This window comes from Bos indicus x Bos taurus, chromosome 18, assembly GCF_003369695.1.
Source record: "Bos indicus x Bos taurus breed Angus x Brahman F1 hybrid chromosome 18, Bos_hybrid_MaternalHap_v2.0, whole genome shotgun sequence".
Taxonomy (NCBI): Eukaryota; Metazoa; Chordata; class Mammalia; order Artiodactyla; family Bovidae; genus Bos; species Bos indicus x Bos taurus.
The window spans coordinates 29,694,166-29,717,435 of record NC_040093.1 but is presented as its reverse complement, the minus strand read 5'-3'; the positions used below and the strand labels follow the sequence as shown (position 1 = coordinate 29,717,435).

The 23,270-nt window shown below is 38.2% G+C and overlaps 1 protein-coding gene and 1 non-coding gene across 3 annotated transcripts in view; both read left to right on the top strand.

Moving 5' to 3' along the window:
- TANGO6 (transport and golgi organization 6 homolog) overlaps positions 1 to 23,270 on the top strand; it is a 184,815-nt gene that overhangs the window by 20,769 nt on the left and 140,776 nt on the right. For both annotated transcript variants that reach the window (XM_027516145.1, XM_027516146.1), the window contains exons 6-7: positions 5,255 to 5,417; positions 9,132 to 9,214. In XM_027516145.1, the coding sequence (XP_027371946.1) occupies positions 5,255 to 5,417; positions 9,132 to 9,214 (246 nt within the window). The remainder of the gene's footprint in view (positions 1 to 5,254; positions 5,418 to 9,131; positions 9,215 to 23,270) is intronic.
- Positions 12,173 to 12,245, top strand: TRNAG-UCC. Its single transcript has one exon. It is a non-coding gene; the product is annotated as a tRNA-Gly (tRNA).

The following is a 23,270-nucleotide window of genomic DNA, read 5'->3' as shown; positions in this document are numbered from 1 at the left end:
TTGCAAACAGTCAGACATGACTGAGTGACTTTCACTTTCATCATTAGTAACTGACTAGCCTGCCCTCAAAACTGGAATATAAAACTAGTTTTGTCATATTTATTATCTTTTCTGTGTTTTTAATTATTTTTTAAAAAATATGTAGTAAATAAAAAAGGTAAATTAGTATGCTGTACAATTTTAAAAAGCACAAAAGAGAAAGCGGAAAAATGTCTCTCTCCTGTCTCTGTACCAGTTTCTTATTTATTTTGCAGAGACAATCTGTGAATAATGTGTATACAATTATATGTGTATGTATTTGTTTTTATATTCTAATTTTTACCCAATGATAATATGCTGCACACACTATTTTTCAGTTTTGCTTTTTTCACTTAACAATGTACTTTGGAGATCATTTCATATTAAGCTGTCTCATTCTTTTTCTTGGGTGCATAGTATTTCATCATATTATGTACCATAATTTATTTAACCAGCTTCCTATTAATGGACATTTAAATTGTTTCTATTGTTTTGCTGTTACAATGCTCCAGTTAATAGGGAAAATTTTTAGAATTGAAATGATTGGCTTAAAAAGTATATTTATTTAAATTTTTGATTGATACATATGGATCTGTTTTCCCACACCGTTGCCTACACAGTGTATTACAAAACTTTTCTTTTTTTTTCCCCTTTTTTGAATTTTTATTTTTTATTATTATTTATTATTATTTATTACTCTACAATATTGTATTAACAAACTTTTCTTTGTTAATCTGATAGGTGAAAATGTGGAAGGAGTGTTCTTAGTCACCACTCCACATGCTTTTAGATGTAAGATATGCCTTTTGGAGTACAGTGTAAAGAAAGTCATTCAGTTGTTATGCTGGTCTTCACGTTCTCATGGGGAAGCATCAGTTCAGTTCAGTTCGGTTCAGTTCCTCAGTCACGTCCGACTCTTTGCGACCCCATGAATCGCAGCACGCCAGGCCTCCCTGTCCATCACCAACTCCCAGAGTTCACTGAGACTCACGTCCATCGAGTCAGTGATGCCATCCAGCCATCTCATCCTCTGTCGTCCCCTTCTCTTCCTGCCCCTAATCCCTCCTAGCATCAGGGTCTTTCCCAATGAGTCAGCTCTTCACATCAGGTGGCCAGAGTACTGGAGTTTCAGCTTTAGCATCATTCCTTCCAAAGAAATCCCAGGGCTGATCTCCTTCAGAGTGGACTGCTTGGATCTCCCTGCAGTCCAAGGGACTCTCAAAAGTCTTCTCCAACAACACAATTCAAAAGCATCAATTCTTCGGTGCTCAGCTTTCTTCACAGTCCAACTCTCACATCCATACATGAACACTGGAAAAACCATCGCCTTGACTAGATGGACCTTTGTTGGCAAAGTAATGTCTCTGCTTTTGAATATGCTGTCTATTGAAAGGTTGGTTATAACTTTCCTTCCAAGGAGTAAGCGTCTTTTAATTTCATGGCTGCAGTCACTATCTGCAGTGATTTTGGAGCCCCCCAAAATAAAGTCTGACACTGTTTCCACTGTTTCCCCATCTATTTCCCATGAAGTGATGGGACCAGATGCCATGATCTTCGTTTTCTGAATGTTGAGCTTTAAGCCAACTTTTTCACTCTCCACTTTCACTTTCATCAAGAGGCTTTTTAGTTCCTCTTGATGATATTTAATGATATTAAATTTAATATAATGATATTTATATTATATTAATGATATTTCTCCCAGCAATCTTGATTCCAGCTTTTGCTTCTTCCAGCCCAGCGTTTCTCATGATGTACTCTGCATAGAAGTTAAATAAGCAGGGTGACAATATACAGCCTTGACGTACTCCTTTTCCTATTTGGAACCAGTCTGTTGTTCCATGTCCAGTTCTAACTGTTGCTTCCTGACCTGCATATAGGTTTCTCAAGAGGCAGATCAGGTGGTCTGGTATTCCCATCTCTTTCAGAATTTTCCACAGTTTATTGTGATCCACACACTCAGAGGCTTTGGCATAGTCAATAAAGGAGAAATAGATATTTTTCTGAAACTCTCTTGCTTTTTCCATGATCCACCAGATGTTGACCATTTGATCTCTGGTTCCTCTGCCTTTTCTAAAACCAGCTTGAACGTCTGGAAGTTCATGGTTCACGTATTGCTGAAGCCTGGCTTGGAGAATTTGGAGCATTACTTTACTAGCGTGTGAGATGAGTGCAATTGTGCGGTAGTTTGAGCATTCTTTGGCATTGCCTTTCTTTGGGATTGGAATGAAAACTGACCTTTTCCAGTCCTGTGGCCAATGCTGAGTTTTCCAAATTTGCTGGCATATTGAGTGCAGCACTTTCACAGCATCATCTTTCAGGATTTGAAATAGCTCAACTGGAATTCCATCACCTCCACTAGCTTTGTTCGTAGTGATGCTTTCCAAGGCCCACTTGACTTCACATTCCAGGATGTCTGGCTCTAGGTGAGTGACCACACCATTGTGATTATCTTGGTTGTGAAGATCTTTTTTGTACAGTTCTTCTGTGTATTCTTGACACCTCTTCATAATCTCTTCTGCTTCTGTTAGGTCCATACCATTTCTGCCCTTTATCGAGCCCATCTTTGCATGAAATGTTCCCTTGGTATCTCTCATTTTCTTGAAGAGATCTCTAGTCTTTCCCATTCTGTTGTTTGCCTCTATTTCTTTGCATTGATCGCTGAAGAAGGCTTTCTTATCTCTCCTTGCTATTCTTTGGAACTCTGCATTCAGATGTTTATATCTTTGCTTTTCTCCTTTGCTTTTCGCTTCTGTTCTTTTCACAGCTATTTGCAAGGCCTCCTCAGATAGCCATTTTGCTGTTTTGCATTTCTTCTCCATGGAGATGGTCTTGATCCCTGTCTCCTGTACAATGTTATGAACCTCCGTCCATAGTTCATCAGGCACTCTATCAGCTCTAGTCCCTTAAATCTATTTCTCACTTCCACTGTATAATCATAAGGGATTTGATTTAGGTCATACCTGAATGGTCTAGTGGTTTTCCCTACTTTCTTTAAGTCTGAATTTGGCAATAAGGAGTTCATGATCTGAGCCACAGTCAGCTGCTGGTCTTGTTTTTGTTGACTATATAGAGCTTCTCCATCTTTGGCTGCAAAGAATATAATCAGTCTGATTTCGGTGTTGACCATCTGGTGATGTCCATGTGTAGAGTCTTCTCTTGTGTTGTTAGAAGAGTGAGTTTGCTATGACCAGTGCATTCTCTTGGCAAAACTCTATTAGTCTTTGTCCTGCTTCATTCCGTATTCCAAGGCCAAATTTGCCTGTTACTCCAGGTGTTTCTTGACTTCCTACTTTTGCATTCCAGTCCCCTGTAATGAAAAGGACATCTTTTTTGGGTGTTAGTTCTAAAAGGTCTTGTAGGTCTTCATAGAACGGTTCAACTTCAGCTTCTTCAGCATTACTGGTTGGGGCATAGACTTGGATTACTGTGATATTGAATGGTTTGCCTTGGAAAGGAACAGAGATCATTCTGTCATTTTTGAGATTGCATCCAAGTAGTGCATTTCAGACCCTTTTGTTGACCAGTATGGCTACTCCGTTTCTTCTAAGGGATTCCTGCCTGCAGTAGTAGGTATAATGGTCATCTGAGTTAAATTCACCCATTCCAGTCCATTTTAATTAGCTGATTCCTAGAATGTACGTTCACTCTTGCCATCTCCTGTTTGACCGCTTCGAATTTGCCTTGATTCATGGACCTGACATTCCAGGTTCCTATGCAATATTGCTCTTTACAGCATCGGACCTTGCTTCTATCACCAGTCACATCCACAGCTGGGTATTGTTTTTGCTTTGGCTCCATCCCTTCATTCTTTCTGGAGTTATTTCTCCACTGATCTCCAGTAGCATATTGGGCACCTACTGACCTGGGGAGTTCCTATTTCAGTATCCTATCATTTTGCCTTTTCATTCTGTTCATTGGGGTTCTCAAGGCAAAAATACTGAAGTGGTTTGCCATTCCCTTTTCCAGTGGACCACATTGTGTCAGATCTCCACCATGCCCGCCTGTCTTGGGTGGCCCCACGGGCATGGCTTAGTTTCATTGAGTTAGACAAGGCTGTGGTCCTAGTGGGATTAGATTGACTAGTTTTCTGTGATTATGGTTTCAGTGTGTCTGCCCTCTGATGCCCTCTTGCAACACCTACCGTCTTACTTGGGTTTCTCTTACCTTGGATGTGGGGTATCTCTTCACGGCTGCTCCAGCAAAGTGCAGCCGCTGCTCCTTACCTTGGACGAGGGGTATCTCCTCACCGCCGCCCCTCCCAACCTTGAACGTGGAATAACTCCTCTAGGCCCTCTGGCGCCCGCGCAGCCACCAGGGAAGCATGCATAGGAAAAAATATCATGATGTAAAATCTTACACTGGAAGATACTAAATAGAAATTATCTTATAGGATAAAGTTATTTGCAATGATGAGTAAACATTTTCTAAAACTAGTAGCTATAATTTTGGCACTTAAGAAAATGAGACAATCAAGTCATAGGTTTTAGTATTGCTGAGCCTGTTTTTGGCAGCATCACAGGTCACATACAGTTTTGGGACAGTGGCTTCTCCTGTCTACAAAACATTTGAGTCACTTTTAAGCCAGGAACAGAATGATCTTTTCTGTTGGGTACTTAGACTCAAATATGAGATATCAGTGGTTGGTTTGTTTGGTTTTTGTTTTTTAAGTTTATTTTTTGAGAATAAAGTAGACCCTTGGTCAGATCTGACAGGCTCTTCAGATTCTGAATATATTTATATGCCTTGACCCCATAATTGCTATTTATCATAGCAAAATTTGGGAGAAAATCTGAATATCTGGAAATAATATTTTTGAGGAATTTATAACAATATGAGGAAGTTTCAGCAATACACAAAACTGAATATTAAGTATGGTCTCAGTTGAAAAGAGGAAAGAATTATACAGGGAACATATTGGAAAAAATAAACCAAAAGTGTTTATAGTAATTTGGAATTTAATTTTTTTTGTTAAAAATTATTCTCCAGATTTTCTACAAATAACACATATTTTATAAATCTGATAAAATTGTTTAATAAAAACATAGCTCCTTCAGTTCTCATACCCTTTGGTGCTAGGTTGTTAACTTAATTAAAAAACCAAACAGTTCTGTTGGATCAGTGTTACTGCGGTGAATTTATTTTTTGGTGTAAAGAAATTAATGTGAAATGTGTTCTTTTCTTAGTTGTTGCTTCTTACAAAGAGCCTGGTATTTACCTTAGGGAATTTTTCTTTTAGATTTTGGATTTATTTCACTTTCAAGATAAATTGGCAGCACGACAATTTCAGAGAGTTGCCACCACAACCTTTATAACTATGTCAAGAGAACAGCCACAGCTGGCAGCCAAGTACTTACTTCAGCCCGTGTTAGCTCCTCTTCATCGATGTTTAAATACAGCAGGTAAACAAGGAAGTCTGGGGGTTTGGGGTCCTTCTAAAGGACCTTCTTCCGTGTTTTGGATTTAAGTGACTTAAGTCTATGTAGTTCGGTGTCTTTAGTTTTGTTTTTTTCTCCTCAACTTTTTATTTTGAAAAATCTACTTCATGGAAGTTCTAAGAAGAATACATTGTCTCATCCCTGTATACTTCACATAATTAACATTTTGGCATGTTCACTTTCTCTTTCTCTCTTCCTATACATATACATATTTTTTTTCCTGAAGCATTTGAGAATTAGTTGCAGACATCCTCTAATATATAGACTTTATTCAGATTTCTTATTTGTCTGAAGAATTTTCTTTATATCTGTTTTTTTAAAATTACATTGCATTTACTTGTTACATTAATTCTTTAATGTAGAACAGATCCCTAATGGTCTTTCACTCTGACACTTTTGAAGCCCAGGTTATAGACAGTTCTTCAGTTTGTATTTGTCTAATTGTTTCCTCATGATTAGATCCAGGTTAAACATTTTGTCAGGAATACTGTATACGATTTTATTTTTCAGTCCATCAGATTATGGACGCATGTCATCAGTTTATTCCATTAGTGAAGTTAAATGTGATTATTTGATTAAGGTGGTAGCAACCAGATTTCTCCACTGTAAAAATACCTTCCTCCCTTTTTAATTAATAATAATCTATGGGATGGTCGACATATGAGACAGTGTGAATATCCTGTCTCCAAACAGTCCTTCATACTGTGGTTTGGTATCCCCTGATAATTTTTGCCAGTAAAATGGTGACGTTCTTTTTTTTTTAATTGTTTCTATTTTGTTAGTTGATATTCTTCTGTAAGGAAGAGCTTTTCTTTTCTCCTTGGCTCATCTCTTTAAAAACAGATTCAGTGGATGACTGAATATTCCTATATTCATTTTGATGCTCAGATTTTCCCAGATTTGGCCGAGAGTTTAAGTGTGTTTGTTTTTTATTTTTAATTGGCAGATAATTACTTTACAGTGTTGTGTTGGTTTCTACCCTACAACAGGAATCAGTCATAACTGTATATATACCTCCCCTCCCTCTTGAGCCTCCCTCCCTTGTGTTTTAATGTCTTTTAACCACTTCCCTCTGTATATTTTCATGCTTTATTGAGGTTAGTGCTAGGATACAGAGTATCATTTCAGCATTTTTAGTGAGTTTTTAAAAAAAACAAAACCTTTCCATAATAGTATTTTCTGAGGTTAAAAATAAAGAGAAAAATTGATGTGTGGTTAAGCCCAGTTCAGTTCTGGGTAGACTTTGTATAGAAGTCATTTATAGTATAAATGTTTCTGAATCTGTGTAGAGGGGTTTAAGTTCAGTTCAGTTGCTCAGTTGTGTCCAACTCTTTGCAACCCCATGGACTGCAGCACGCCAGGCCTCCCTGTCCATCACCAACTCCTGGAGTTTACTCAAACTCATGTCCATTGAGTCGGTGATGCCATCCAAACATCTCATCCTCTGTCGTTGCCTTCTCCTCCCGCCTTCAGTCTTTCCCAGCATCAGGGTCTTTTCAAATGAGTCAGTTCTTTGCATTAGATGGCCAAAATACTGGAGTTTCAGCTTAAGCATCAGTCCTTCCAGTGAATATTCAGTGGGTGAGCGTAAAGAAAGCCTAATTCTTGTGCTTGTAAAGCTTCACCAAATTGAGCTTTGGTGAAGTGAAACTTGTGATTATTCAAACATCATAAACATGATATTTGAATAAATAATTAAAATTCCTTTATGTATTTAATAGAAATCTAGTCTGGGATTAGTGTATTCCTCAAAAAATGAAGTATTATTTCTATTGGCACTCATCATCAAGGCCTAGGACTTCATTTATATCTAATTTCATGCGAGAGCATACCTCATTCCTAATCTATTTATCTTGCTTGTGACCGACCAGGTATTTCCTTTAGTCTGGAGCAGTTGTTCTCAGTGTGTGGTCCCAAGAGCAGAAGCATCAGCATCACCTGGGAATTTATAAGAAATAACAACTTTCTGGGCTCTGCCTCAGACCTACAGAGTTAGAAACTCTGATGTTGTGCCCAGCACTGTTTCAACTGGCCCACTAGGTAATTCAAGTCTGTGTTCCGGTTTGAGCCCTGGGCTGGGGCACTAGGGCTTCCCAGGTAGTGCAGTGGTAAAGAATCTGCCTGGAGTGCAGGAGACCTGGCTTCATTCCCTGGGTTGGAAAGATCCCCTGTGGAAGGAAATGGCAACCCACTCAGTATTCTTGCCTGGAGAATTCCATGGACAGAGGAGCCTAGCAGGCTGTATAGTCCACGGGGTCGCAAGAGTCAGACATGACTGAGTGACTGACACTACTGCTAGAGCACAATGCTTGGGAGGCCTAGCTGTGGGTCAGTCCAGTTGTGGGTCAGTTATTTTTGTCCTGGGCCTTATTCATTCATTCAAAGAATATTTATTGGGCATCTCTTTACCAGGCATTCTCATGCGTTAGGTTACATCTGTAATGCCAGCTACATGTTTTGCATATAACATCTGTTGATAACAAAAAGGACTGAGTTAGAATATGACTGATCTTTTACGTAAACCCCATCATTGCCACTGGAAAAACAATCTAACGCGTACGCTTTCTTACTTGTTTTTCATATTGCAGCACATTTTTTAGGGATATGTAGCAAGTATGATGAATTACCATATTTTATCAATTCCAAGATGCACTTTTTTTTTCACATAAAAAAAACTTTATTTTGGGAATCTCTTTCGCATTGTAGTAACTCTAATATCTAGATGCATCTCACTATCATTGTTGGCCAGGTAGCAACTGTGGTATTGTTTATGTCTGCAAGTGAGTGTTAAAACTTGTAGAATGGATGTCAGTGACTTTGAAGAAAATTGTGATGACAGTAATAAAACCAAGGGCTCTTGAGGATATCACATCACTGCACTCTTTGGCTCAGAGGTCAATATATTATGGCACAACACAGATACGAAAAATGTTTCAGAAGAGTTGGACACTAATTAATGTGAAGTTTTAATTCTTTATCATGTTTATTCCAATTATTTAGCTTTTATCAGGAATGATAGGGACTTCCCCTGGTGGTCCAGTGGCTAGGGCTCTATGCCTCCATTGTAGGGGGCACAGGTTCAATCTCTGGGCAGGGAACTAAGATCCTGTATGCTATGCAGAATAGCAAAGATAAAAAAGAACGATATATAACAAAACTGTGTAAAATAAATCTAATCTAAGTTCTCTTAATTTTTTTTTTAAAAGCTCTGTTTTAAAAGTTCAGCTTTTAAATTTTTATATTTTTAAAATTTAAATTAAAAATTTTTAAATTAAAAAAATTTAAATTTTATAGGGAAATTTTCAAATACATATACAGAGAATAGTATAATGAACATCTGTGTACCAGTAACCCAGATACAACTATTGGTTCTGCCATTTTCATTAATTTAATCTCCAACTTCCCATTCATTAATTTAGAATTAGAATTCTAAGTGATAATGTTTCATAGGTTACTTGGAAATGCTTTTTTTTCCCCTTTCTTATTGATGCATAAAATAACAATGCATGTTTGTAATCAGTGAAACAGTCTGTGAAATATTGTATTTGAATGGTGCTGTATTATAACCATGTTGATTTTCTAATTTTAGCTGTTAACTTCCCAAACTTTCTAGTAAAGCATTTTTCCTTAGGCTCATTGAGATACTGAGCATGAGTAATTTTGTTTTTTGTCCTTTAGAGATTCGAGAGAGTGACATGGTGCCAGGAACCATTTTGGTGACAGAAGAACAACTTGGCAGATGTATTGAGGATATATATAAGGTTGGTAACTTAAGTCACTAATATTTTTAGTTAGTATTTGTAGTTAGTCTTTTAGAATAATTTTGCCTTTTAAACTGATTCTTCAAGATTGGAATTACTAATCTTAAATTCCAAACCATCAAAATCTTTTTACTTTGAAAATTGGAAACTATAAGCTGTTAATTTTATCATTTACTTTGAATCTTAAGCAGTTCAGATTCTCTTAAGTGCATATGCCAGTGATGAAAGCATATCCTTAGAAGAAATTGACAAAGGTATTTGCAATACTGTAGGCTTCCTAAACATGTATGATAATATTGAATCTACTTTATAATTTTTGATAGAATCATCATCATGAAGAAGTAAGTTTGAGTAAATGAGTTATGGAAATGACTTCTTAAATATACAGTAAAAGTGAAAAAATATTTATACAAATTATATGTTCTCTATGATTATAATCTTAAATATATATGAAATACATATTTTTGACAAAAATGAAATCCATTACTGTTAGGCCCAGATGGCATTGGGGTAAATACTCTTCTTTAAAGTTTATTTCAATGCATTTATAATGATATCATACTATTAAAAACATTTACAAGAGTAAATAGCTTTCAGAATTATATTTCATGTAAAAAGGTAAAGCTGCATTGGGAATATTGTTTGGCAGTTCCCTAAAAAGTTAAACGTGGAATTATCATCAGTTCAGTTCAGTTCAGTCGCTCAGTCATGTCCGACTCTTTGCGACCTCGTGTATTGCAGCACGCCAGGCCTCCCTGTCCATCACCAATTCCCGGAGTTTACTCAAACTCATGTCCTTCGAGTTGGTGATGCCATCCAGCCATCTGATCCTCTGTCGTCCCCTTTTCCTGCAGCCTCCAATCCCTCCCAGCATCAGGGTCTTTTCCTATGAGTCAACTCTTTGCATGAGGTGGCCAAAGTATTGGAGTTTCAGCTTCAACATCAGTCCTTCCAACAAACATCCAGGGCTGATCTCATTTAGGATGGACTGGCTGGATCTCCTTGCAGTCCAAGGGACTCTCAAGAGTCTTGTCCAACACCACAGTTCAAAAGCATCAATTCTTTGGTGCTCAGCTTTCTTCACAGTCCAACTCTCACATCCATACATGACCACTGGAAAAACCATAGCCTTGACTAGACTGACCTTTGTTGGCAAAGTAATGTCTCTGCTTTTGAATATGCTGTCTAGGTTGGTCATAACTTTCCTTCCGAGCAGTAAGCGTCTTTTAATTTCATGGCTGCAGTCACCATCTGCAGTAATTTTGGAGCCCAAAAAAGTAAAGTTACCCACTGTTTCCACTGTTTCCCCATCTATTTGCCATGAAGTGATGGGACCGGATGCCATGATCTTAGTTTTCTGAATGTTGAGCTTTTGGCCAACGTTTTCACTCTCCTCTTTCACTTTCATCAAGAGGCTCTTTAGTTCTTCTTCACTTCCTGCCATAAGGGTGGTGTCATCTGCATATCTGAGGTTATTGATATTTCTCCCGGCAATCTTGATTCCAGCTTGTGCTTCTTCCAGCCCAGCGTTTCTCATGATGTACTCTGCATATAAGTTAAATAAGCAGGGTGACAATACACAGCCTTGACGTACTCCTTTTCCTATAATTGAGTTATTTGTCTCTTTAAAATGTTTTTAGAATAAATTTTTTTTATAAAACAGCCTTATTGAAATATACTTTACAGATCAAAAAGTAATGTTTTAAGTATATGATTCAGTGATTTTTCAGTAATTTTACAGAGTTGTGAGACTCTCATCACAGTGCAGTTTTAACATTTCTATCACCCCAGAAAGATCCTTAGTGCCTATGTATAGTCACTTTTTGTTCCACCTCTAATCCCTAACAACCACTAATCTGCTCTATATCTCTTTGGATTTGCCTTTTGTGAATATTTTATATGAGGGAATCATGCAACATGTGTTCTTTTGTGACTGGCTTCTTTTTCTCTCTTAGCATTGTGTTTCTGTGGTTCATCCAGGTTGTTGCATGAGTTAGCATTTTGGCCCTTTTTATTGTAAGTAAAATATTTAATCTTATGAATATCTAACATACTCTATTTGTCATCAATTGATGGTCTTTTGCATTAGAGTAAATCTTTTTTTTAGACAACTTTATGAGATATATTTTACATAATATACATTTACCCATTTACAAATCACTGGCCTTTTAGAATATTCACAGATATGTGCAGCTGTCATCACAGTCAGCTTTAGGACATTTGTTACCTCAGAAGAAATCTACACCACTTCCCACATCCCAGCCCTAGGCAGCCACTAATCTACTTTCTGTCTAATATAGATTAGCCTGTTCTGAACACTGCATATAAATGGAATCATACAGTATGTAGTCTTTTGTGATTACCTTCTTGCTTCCCTGATAGCCTAGTTGGTAAAGAATCCCCCTGCAATTCAGGAGACCCTGGTTCAATTCCTGGGTTGGGAAGATCTGCTGGAGAAGGGACAGGCTGCCTGCTCCGGCATGCTGGCCTGGAGAATTTCATGGACTGTATAGTCCATAGCATCACAAAGAGTCGGACACAACTCAGTAACTTTCACTTTCACTTAAAATGATGCTTTTAAGGTTCATCTCTATTATAGCATGAAGCAGTACTTCACTCCTTTTCATTGCTGAATAGTATTCTGTTGTAGGTTGTACCTTATTTTGTTTATCCATTCACCGTTTGGTGGACATTTGGGTTATTTCTACATTTTGGCTATTATGAATAATGCTGCTCTGGACATTCATGCATAAGTTATTGTGTGTCATACATTTTTATTTCTCATCCCTGGAAGTGGAATTGCTGTATCATATGGTAATCCTGTGTTTTAATCATTTGAGGTACTGTCAGATCATTTTCCAAAGTGTCTGTACCATTTTACATTGCTCCCAGCAGTGCATAAGGGTATAAAGTTAATCTTAGGTCATGTTGTTTCAGATAAGAAGGCAGATGTGGACTTCCCTGGTGGTCCAGTGGTTAGGACTCTGTACTTCCAATGTAGGGGGCTCAGGTTCAATCCCTGGTCGGGGAGCTATGATCCCAAATGCCATGTGGCATGGCCAAAAAAACCCAAAGGGAAGGCAGATGCTTCTGGTTTGGTTAGGTTTATGCTTTATGTATGATACTAATAAATTGGTAGATATAAATGCATGCTGCTTAAACATTCCAAACTCATTCTCTGTAACAGTCACTTTTCCTAAAGTTTGATGTTTACTAACCTTTTATTAAATTTTGCTGTTGAAAAAAATAGTGTATAACCTTCATAACGTTGACCTGGCACACAAGTACAGAATTAAATTGTTCATGGATAAAACAAGACATGATGATTTAGTGGCTATAATACTGTTTGTTTTTATTTAATGCCTCATTTAGAGACTTATGAAAAGGAAGTTCTTATATCCTGTTCTACCTGTTAGTAGGCGAGTACTTTTCAGATAACATGAAGACAAGAAATTATACAGAACAGTCTAGAAAGCAAAAGTTCTGAATTAAAGAACAAGGCCCAAATAACTTTTAGAAAGATTATCTTCAGTTATATTCCAGCTAAGAAATACTGTGATGAAAAATAGTAAAATAGCCAGGTGTGGAATGTTAGAAAGACTTGAAAGTGCTGGTAGGGATAGGACTAATTTTGACTAAACTTTGGTACAAACTCCTCCTCACAGTGTTCAGTGGAAGTCAACAAATTGCTTTTGAAGAAAAACAAGACAACTTCTTTCTGGCAAGTGAATTGGCCTCTAAAAATCAAAGAGATGGAGAAATAGTGAGTCCTGTCCATTTCTCCTGTTCTTGCCCCCCATGAGGGGGGAAAATCCCCTCATAGTGAACAGTTGAGTGAAGTAAAAACTTCCTGAAGAGACAGGCAAAACATTAGTTTGCTGTAGACACTTGATTATGCACAAGGACTGGGACCGTCTTGAAAGCAGGAAGGGGTACAGAAGGGTAATTATTCCCTCTACAAGGTTTTGACAGCTCAGCTGCAGAGGGAAAACAGAGAAAATGTGTATGTTGGAGGAAAATGGTAAACATGGGGTAAAATTGAGCAACAAAGAGTATGTTGTCTTTATTAACTTTCTGCTAATACTAAATTATAGAGTACAGCTCAAAGGCAGGAAACAAGGAAAACATCTGGGGTGGTTGAATTGATCCAGCAACTCACTCGGAAACAAGAGAGGGTACAAGAGGGTGTTTTAATTTTAGAGAGGCATTTGGGAATGTTTCCAGCTCTGGTGTTTGCTCTCTTTCTTTTTGTCTTTTTAACAGACTAATTGAGATGGCACTCACATACCACACAGTTTACCCATTTACATGCTTGATTCAGTTTTTTTGGTACATTCACAGTGTTGTGCAGCCATCACCACAATCTGAGTTTAGAATATTTTTATGCCCCTAAAGAATTCCATATCTATTAGCTGCTATCTCCCATTCTCCTTGCTTTGCCCCTAACCCTAGGTGATCACTAATCTACTTTCTATTTCTATAGATTTGCCTATTCTGGATATTTTATGTAAATGAAATTATATAATATGTCGTCTTTTGTAGTTGACTCTTCAGTGTTTGATGGTTTTTTAAAAATATTTTTTTGGCTTTGATTTATGTTTCCCTCATGGCTAATGAGGCATACATACTTCCCTGGTGGCTCAGTGGTAAAGAATCTGCCTGCAATGTAGGAGACACAGGTGCAGTCCCTGGGTTGGAAAGATCCCCTGGAGAAGGAAATGGCTTCCCATTCCAGTATTCTTGCCTGGGACATCCCGTGGACAAAGGAGCCTGGAAGGTTATAGTCCATGGGGTCACAAAAAGAATCAGACCCGACTTAGCAACTAAATAACAACAACGTGGCTAATGATGTTGAACAGCCTGTCATGTGCTTACTGGCCATTTGCATGTCTTCCTTGGAGAAATTTCTAAGAGCCTTTGCCTATTTTTATATTGGGTTATTATCTTTTTGTTATTGGTGGATTGTGGAGTGGGACTCACTGTCACCAGCAGCTTTTTCTGAAGAAATCCTCCTCATCAGTCATTTCTCGGTCTCCACACCTTTGATCTTTCCTTCCCTCTTTCCGAATGAGGAGTTTTTATAGTCTTGATTGCATCAAAGTCTGATGTCTTACTTTGGAGTTTTAAGTCCATTTTATCTTGTTGCTTTACTTGACATTTCGAATTTAACATCCCATGTCACCTGTGTTATGACAGATGTCCAACTGGCTGCTCTCTTAGTCTTACTCAGAGTCCCTCAGTCCTCAGAGCCAGTTTCATCTCTGCTTTATAAGCAGTCCTGATCAGACTGTTTATCTTTTAAAGACCACAGCAGAATTAGAAATAACAGAAGTTAGACTGACTAAGACACAGGGACAACAGCATAGAAGATCAAGAAAGGAGACACAAAAATATACCCCCAAAGGGTATATAATCAGTTGAAAAACAAAGTATTTTGTGTTCAGTGTACTTTGTTTAAGAAGGCAAGAGTTACACATAATTCATCTTAGATATAATTCCTTCCAAAATTGTTAGAATGTAAATACATTTTGGTATTTAAAGGAATCAGCTACCAGCTCTCTGAATGAAAATTTTATGGCAGGAACAATGACAAGGGAAGGCCTTCTTGTACTCGCATCCTTCACATACGGCACGGGCTGGAGCCGGGTGACCCTTGTGGGCCAGGGGGAAAGTTCTTAGCAGGACAGGTAGTATATATACAGGTGCTGGGCGAACTGAAGTGAAAACCTGGCGTAGCCACTTGTACTTGATCTGCATAAATAACTGTCATCATTTCTATGTGTGTGCTTTATTTCTGGTAAAATTAAGCTAAAAAAGGTATATGCCTCTCAAATAGCTTTTAGTTCAGTGGCATTCCTTTCTGTCTCCTGCCTCTGAGTGTCTGGAGCCTGATCTCTAGAATGTTTATATTCTTTTGTCCTCCCTGGTATGAAAGGGATTCATTCGTGTATTTTTCTTTACCTACAGAGGTGAAGAGCGGCCCAGTTGGCATGGAGATTGGTTCTGGGTAGGACAGGATAGAAGAATTCCAGTTCTGGGAACTCCCTGGGATTCCGTGGTTAAAACTCCACTCCCAATGCAGGGGGCCTGGTTTGATACCTGACAGGGAAACTAAGATCTCATGCTGTGTGGCACAGCCAAAAAAAGAATTCCAGTTCTTTCTGATAAGCACATTTCTTGCGTTTAAAAGAACTGGCCAGAATCCAATACTGGAGGTGGAGGGATGTTGCCTCTCTTTATTCCTCACTGTGCTTGCCCAAGACTCCCTAATGGCAGAATAAGTTTTAGGATTGGAAAGGCTAGAAAGGACCTAGTTTATTTTCTACGTTCTCATTTCCATTTTATCTCTCTGTTTCCAGGTTTAGGAAATCTTGACTTTAATTATCCAAGTCTTTGTCCCACCCCACCCCTGCATCTAATCTTAATGAATTTTTAATGAAAGATTGACCAGTTTATTCCTCCTTCTGAATTTTTAATGATTTGTGTGAAGTAAATTAGAATATTACAATCTTAGAGCTGGAAGGAATTTTAGAAATTATTTAGTGTAATCCTTTTTTTTTCTTAATAGTCTTTATGTTGTAGAGCAGTTTTAGGTTCACAGAAAGATGGAGTGAAAAGTATAGAGTTCCCATGTATCCCCTGCCCCTACATGTGCAAAGCTGCCCCCAGTGTCAACATCCTATACCGGATGGTGTATTTGTCATGGTGGATGAACTGATATTGACATGTCAATATCACCCTAAGTCCATAGTTTACATTAAGGTTCACCTTTGATGTGGTACATTCTTTGGGTTTTGACAAATTAATCCCTCCTTTTACAGTAAAGGTAACAAAATCCAAAAGATTGTGAAGTGACTTGTCCCAAACCATACGAGTGAGTGGCAGAGCTGGTCCCGGGACCAATGTTTCCTTCTCTCTTTCTCTCTTACTCTTTCTTTGTTTAGAAAGACAATATTTGCACAAGGTACGAATTTAATAAGTGCCAAAGGCTCTGCAGTGAGACATTAGTCTCCCTTTCACCTGTGGACGCTCCCTAAAGGCAGTCATTCTTTCTGGATGTTTCCGTCTCCTGTTGAACTGTAACCTTGAATAACATGCAGAGGACTGGAAAAAAAAAATCCTTCAAGGATGTGGGAGATTCAAACAGTAAATTTTTTAAATGCTGCAGTTCAGATTCTGTGGTATAATGTAGTGAAAAGCACTTGGCTTTTTGAGTCAAATGGACTTAAGATTGGAATTTGGCTCCAGGGTTGACTATCTAGGTGATGTTAGGTCACTTAAATTTGACACTTGGGTTGCCTACTGGATGAATAAAGTAACTTTTGGTAGGCTCATTATATTCTATAATAGGTGCTCAAAAAACATCAGTTCCTTTTTGGTTCAGGGAAACTTTTTTTAAAAGACTATTTTATGCATTATGCTCTGAAAGCATGAATAGTGCAAAGTACTATATTAAGTAACTTGCTTGGTTCTTCTGCTTCTTACAAGTCTTAATTAAACTCAGTAAGTGCATTAGAAATTCTGGAACACTACTAATCAAAAGGATCACTGGGATGTTTTAGAAGCCAGCATTTGACTAGTTTAATCTTTAACAGGGGTAAAATCAAGTTCCAGCCTGTACTGAATTTCAGTGTTAGGATTTAGTCAGCTTGATTCTGAATAGCCTCATCATATTTGTATTTCCATACACGTACATCTCTGCAGAAGATAAGGCCATAAATTAAGAAAAGCATTCCATTTACAGTAGCAGCAACAATAATAAAATATTTAGGACTAAATTTAACATTTGCACGTGGCTGTAAATTTTATAAAATATTTTAACATGAATTATCTTAATCAGTGCTTATGCTAAAAGCTTAATGCCTACATTATACATGAGGAAACTGGGACCTGGAGAGGTTTAAATGTGTTCACTTACTGTGTAGATTTGAGCAACTATATAGGTGGCTGAAACAAAGTTCACACCCATGTTTCCTTTTTTTTTTCAATTCAAGTTTTTACTGAATTTGTTACAATATTGCTTCTGTTTTATGTTTTTTTTGGGGGGTTGTGGCCATAAGACATGTAGGATCTTAGTTTTCCAACCAGGGATTGAACCCACACCCCCTGCATTGGAAGCTTGGAGTCTAAACCAGTGGACTACCAGATGCTCTTTCAGTGCTTCCCGGTGCTTTTGCAGCTACTCTGCAGGGGTGTGTAAGGGATGTGTTTAACAATATGATGGAAGTCTATGAAATGAGCACATGAGGGCTGCTTTCTGTTTTGTTTTGCTTTGAAACAGAAACACATATTTATTCTTAATACTTTTGACTGTTTGTTTCCTCCTAGTTTTTCCTTTCTTTTTAGATTCAGATTTCCAGTCAATCGTTCCAGAGAAATTCAGCCCTCCAGACATGAAGCTAGATGCTGAACAAGTCAATAGAATAAAATCAAACTTCCTATTCAATCTGCTCTTCCTTCCATGACTGAAGTTCTGTGATTCTGTTTAGTTAATTTGCATTGACTAATAATTTCTAGATGCTGCAGCTTTTGTTTAAAGAAAAAATGAAAATAGAGAGGGCATTGTAACTTTCCCACAAAAATACAACTTTTGAGAAAGTAAACAGTATCCAGTCTACTTTGTTCACTCTGATTCAGTCAATCAGATGCCAAAAAATTTACCAAGTACCTACTGAATGCCACTCTGCTCAGTTTACAAGTAGGGAAATGATTAAGAATCAGCTGCTACCTTCAAGGAGCTCCCAATCAAGCAAAGAAAGAGTTACAGTAGAGTGTGATTTACAGTTAAGAGCACCCAGAAACATGCCTCTCTTACTTGTCAGAGCAGTAGTCCTCTAGATTTAGATGAAGGATTGTGAGGCTTAACCACAGACGCCTCTTCCCAGGGCTGGATCTGTAATAGTAGGCCAAGATGCATTCCTAAATGGATGTGGAAATCCCCAAAAAGGAACGAGGAAATCCCAAGGCTGCCAGTGGGGTCATTGGTACCCATCTGTCTCCTTGTCTAATCTTTTCTGAGCTGTTTTGGTTTTACTAGATACATACTGGTCTCTTATTTTGCCTCTGTGTCTTGTCCTGTGCATTTATACTGAAACTGAAAAAGTCACAAGTTGTTATAGAAATTCCACTTTTCTTCAAAGCACCATTTTTCACTTATTCTCAGAGAGGCTTTTTCATACCAAATAATTAAAAAGATACCTTAAGAGTCTGTCTCTCCCATCTCTGCTTTAGCTTTCCCATCTCTTGGTATTTTGTTTGGTGATCCCTAGTTGTACAGATACCTTAAGTACCCTTGAGGTACCAGGAAACCTTTCAGCTAAACAGGATTTCATCTTTAGAGTATTAACTTCAGAACTGATGGAACAGAGAGCATGTGAGGAAAGGTTAGAAATTTATTATATCTTAGGCAAGTGTTTCAAGAGTCAGTGTTTCAAATATTTGGGGGTAGGGAGGAATGGTCCATTTTTTTCAACTAGTCTTACTGCTCAGTGGCTGGGGTACCAGAAAAGTATAGACCACCATGAGCAAACTTGCAGTCCAGTCAGAGAATGCTAGATAAGATAGAGAAGAGTTTTAAAGTGTGATTAAACCAACCTCTTTATTTTTCTGAATCTGCCTGCAATGCAGGAGACTCGTGTTTGATCCCTGGGTCAGGAAGATCCTCTGGAGAAGGGAATGGGAGTCCACTCCAGTATTCTTGCCTAGAGAATCCCATGGACAGAGGAGCCTGACAGGTTACAGTCTGTGGAATCGCAAAGAGTCGGGCATGACTGAGTGACTAACATTACTACTACTACTACTTTATTTTTCAGATAAGGAAACTAAGATTCAGAGAAGTCAATTGATTCATGTTAAATCTCTCAACAGGTCAGTGGAAGTATTTACAAGCAATCCTATGTGTAACACACCTGATAGTTTTACTGCTAAAAAAAGGAAACTTCCAAATGATGTGGAACATCTTTATCACAGGAAGAAATAAGATAACAAGTATTAGATTGTGTTTCAGAACTTGAATCCCCATCCCACTTTGCCTCCTAGTGAGCAGGGAAGACTGTGCACTAGAAACAGACTGCATATAAGCATAGTCCAAGGAAATTCCACAACATTTGGGTATTAGAGCACAGAGGTAGGGCAGTCAGATCCTCCCCTTGGTTGGGCAGGAACAACTTACCTATTGTGTTTTTGTTGCTTCTTCAGTTGGTATTGTCACCAGCCTAGTGTGCACGCGATTAGGAGGAAAACCGGCCCCAACAGTTTTTTCCATCTGTGGTGTGATTTCATTGCGAGGGTTTTTTCCCCCTAGTGCATTTGGTCCTTGTCAGTGCTGGCACCAAGAGATCGCTTTGCAGCATTGGCTGAATCAGCCCAGCCTTCCGTGTCCCTTTGTGGTTCACTGAATTCTGGATATAAGTCAGGGATGTGGAACATCCACATTAAGGGGAAAGTGACCAGATTTCACTTTGGGAGCGTAAATGGAAGGTAATGTTAGATGCCAGGTGCAGACCACACTGTTAACCTGCATGTGAGGCAAGACATTGGAAGGAGGGGGCTGTCCTTGGAAGAGACTGGCTACATTGTGGCCCTGGAGATTTATGGCAACCTTGATAGAAAGGGGCTATATAAGTTTCTTAGTAGAAGGAAGAGGAGGCCACACAGAGGTGCTGTCCATGGTGCCACTGGGAGCTTCAGACCTACTTTGCAGAGGTTGCAGAAACAGGGCCATTAATAGCCTAACAAGCTGGGATCCACTGATTCTGAGGGGCTCCAGCAGGGATAAAGTTGGTATGGGTTAGGGATTGAAGAAAGAAAAATATTATGCACAAGAGATCAGTATTGAGAGGCCATGGGGTATATGCTTTGCTCTTTTTTTTTTTTTTTTTTTTTTACTGTGATAAAACACACACAACATAAAATTATACATTTTATATTAAAATGTATAATTCAGTGGCATTCACAGTGTTGCACAGCCATCATCACCACTGGCTAGTTCCAGAACTTTTTCATCATCCCAAATGTAAACCCCATACCCATTAAGCATTTGGTTCCCACTTCTCCCTCCCTTCAACCCTGGGAGCTGCTAATCTGTTTTCTGTCTCTAGGTTGTGCATGGCTTTTATGTTAGACAGATGTGGGTTCATCCTGGCCCTGCCATTTCCTAACAGTCTGCCTTTGCCCACCTAACTTCGCTTCTCTGAGCCTCAGTTTTCCACGGTTTTAGAATAAGAATAAAATGCTTAACTTGCAAGACTCTTGTGAGGATTGATTATATGTTAAATATTTAGCTGAATACCTGGTTCATTCTTGAGGAGACATGCAATAAATGGTTGTTGCTGATTGCTTAATAAAAGCGGTAACAGTTGGGTGCCTTTAAATTGTATACTGCTGCGTTTCAACTGCTTATTCACCAAAAATTCAGGTAACACAACTTAATCATCTATTCGTACAGGTGCTAAAGTAGGAAACTTGACTTCTGCCTTCCAGGCTAGTTGAAGAGGTCAGAGATAACTGTATATGCAAGGACCGATTATATGTTACAAGCTCTAAAATGCTTCTGGAATTTATAGAAGAAAAGTCATAGATGGTGATTATTTGCTTAATGGTTATTTGAATTAGAGAATGAATGAATGGACTGTTGAACAATGAACTAATAGAGCAGGCCTATGGAAGAGGTAGAACTTAAGCTGGATCAATTTCATAAGTACCACTGCCTGTCTTTCATCTGTAAAATGCTGTCTGATCATTAGGATGCAGAGCAATTGTAGGGTGGATTTAAAAAAAAAAACAGATTTTGATGATTGTTTTAGATGATCAGTCCAAAATTTTTGGAAAATAGATATACTTCCAGTAAGGACATTTAAAGAGAAGTAAATTGGAGCTCAGTCCAAGGAAGAATTTTAACTGAATGAATGTTGAAAGGGAGGTGACAATCCTGTTTGTATCAAGCAGAAGTCATTCAAGTTCTTTGAATGCTCATAGAAAAAGCTAATTGATCAGTTTGAGCCAAAGGAGACTTTCAGTCTTTCTACTTTGAAAAAATTTTTTTTCTCTGTTCTTATCTATGGACTTAATGGTTTATTAGTTGGTGACTTGATAAGAGTTACTCTTAATTTCTCCCTCTTTCCACATGGTCTTCCCCTCATCACTCTCTGTCCTTTTAAACTTGTTTTTCTTCCTAGCATTTTCACTACCTGATATTTTATATTTGTTTAGTTTCTGTCCTCTCGCTAGAATGAAGCAGATAATTTGTTTCCCACTATATCCTTAGAACCACGAATATGTCTCACAAAATTGGCACTCAGTAAACATGTGCTCCACCTTTATGTAAAAATGGATAACATTTTCATTTGTATAAGTTAACTACAGTTTTTTCTGTTCCTTCTAAGAAAATATAGAAAAGTATTAGAAGAGAATTTAAGCATTGGAGGAATTTATCAACAACAGCATACCCTCTGAGAGATGTGCTTGATATGAATTCATGTTAAAGTTTGAAGTGCTTTGGCCCAGTAAATAATACAGATTTAGCTTCATTTGTTTTTTAGTTTTTTGTGTTGAAGATACTGGTAAGGAAGGATGGCTCCACAGGGATTACCTCTGGGAACACACAATCCAGAGCCAAACAATAGGCCCTTACGTTATCTGGGGGATCTCCTTTTTTACCTCCTGTAATTTGTGATATCGTAATTAGGCCTGCATATTATTTCTGAACACTGCCATACAATGTACCTCATTTAGCTGGGCTTATGGAGATTAGATCATGCACAGGAAGCTGGCTCCTTCGTTATCAGGCTCCACAGAGGAGTTGGGAGGCTTAAGGAGTATGAAAAATTAGGGTTGATTTAAAGGGACAGGGTTCTCTGGAAAAGCACAGAGATTTTTCCAGCTTGTGCCTCCTTGACCTTTAGTTTCCCATCATTGATTTCCACCTCACTCCTCTTTGTGTTAATTAGGGCCTCTTCTAAGTTTTCCTTTCTTCACCCTTTAAGATAGGTCTGCTTGTAGAGAGCAGACATGCAGACACCTTGGAGGAAGCGGAAGGCGAGACAAATTGGGAGAGCAGGATTGACATATATGTACTACCGTGTGTAAAGTAGCTAGTGGGAAGCTGCTGTATGGCACAGGGAGTCTCAGCTGGAAAGTATGCAAACGTAGAGTTGATTCACTTGTACAGCAGAAACTAGCACAATATTGTAAACCAATTATACTAAAAAAAAAATAGGTCTGCTAATACAGACTTTGTGAGATTGTTATAATTTCAATGAGCCAGCTCTTTAAAAGAATCTAACCTGGTACCTGGAAGATAAAAATCCTAGCATAGTTCCTGGAACACATATGTGTGCTCCATTGTCAAGTGTGTAATCATCGTCAGAGCCTCTTTTTTCTTCTTTTATTATTATTACAGTTGACACCATCAGGTTTTAGTTAATTTATTAGAATAGAATTAAGTACATTTTAAAATCCTATTATGCTTGATTGGAGTTTTGAATAGCATTTTAGCACTTTGTAAGGTATTTTAAATTATCCACCTTGAATAATAACAACAGTATTATTGTTTTAACTCATTTTATTCTTCCTGTTAGATCACAAGCAATGAAAGAGAACAATTTTTCTTCACCTTGATATTCAGAGTAGTGCAGTGCCTAGAACAGTAGTTTGATTCCAGTATGTAGTCAGAAAAGTTTGTTGAATCCTTTTTGAAAGGTACAAATAAAATATTTAACATAGTTATTGTTAATAAGCTTCAGCATCCTCACACACTTAACCCTATAAAGCCAGTGCAGATTTAGGTGCACATTGATTGAACTGGGGAGAATAGGACTTGCCCATGTGGCAGTCACATCTGGAGAATGACAAATCTAGGGACTTCCCCTTGTCGTCCAGTTGCTGAGACTCTGTGCTCCCAATGCCGAGGGCCCGGGGTTCAATCCCTGGTCAGGGAACTAGATCCCACGTGCCACAGGTAGAAGATTCTGCATGCTGCAACTAAGACGCAGCACAGCCAAATAAATAAATAAAAACAAATAAAAAAAAGGACAAACCTAGAGCAAACTATTATTTT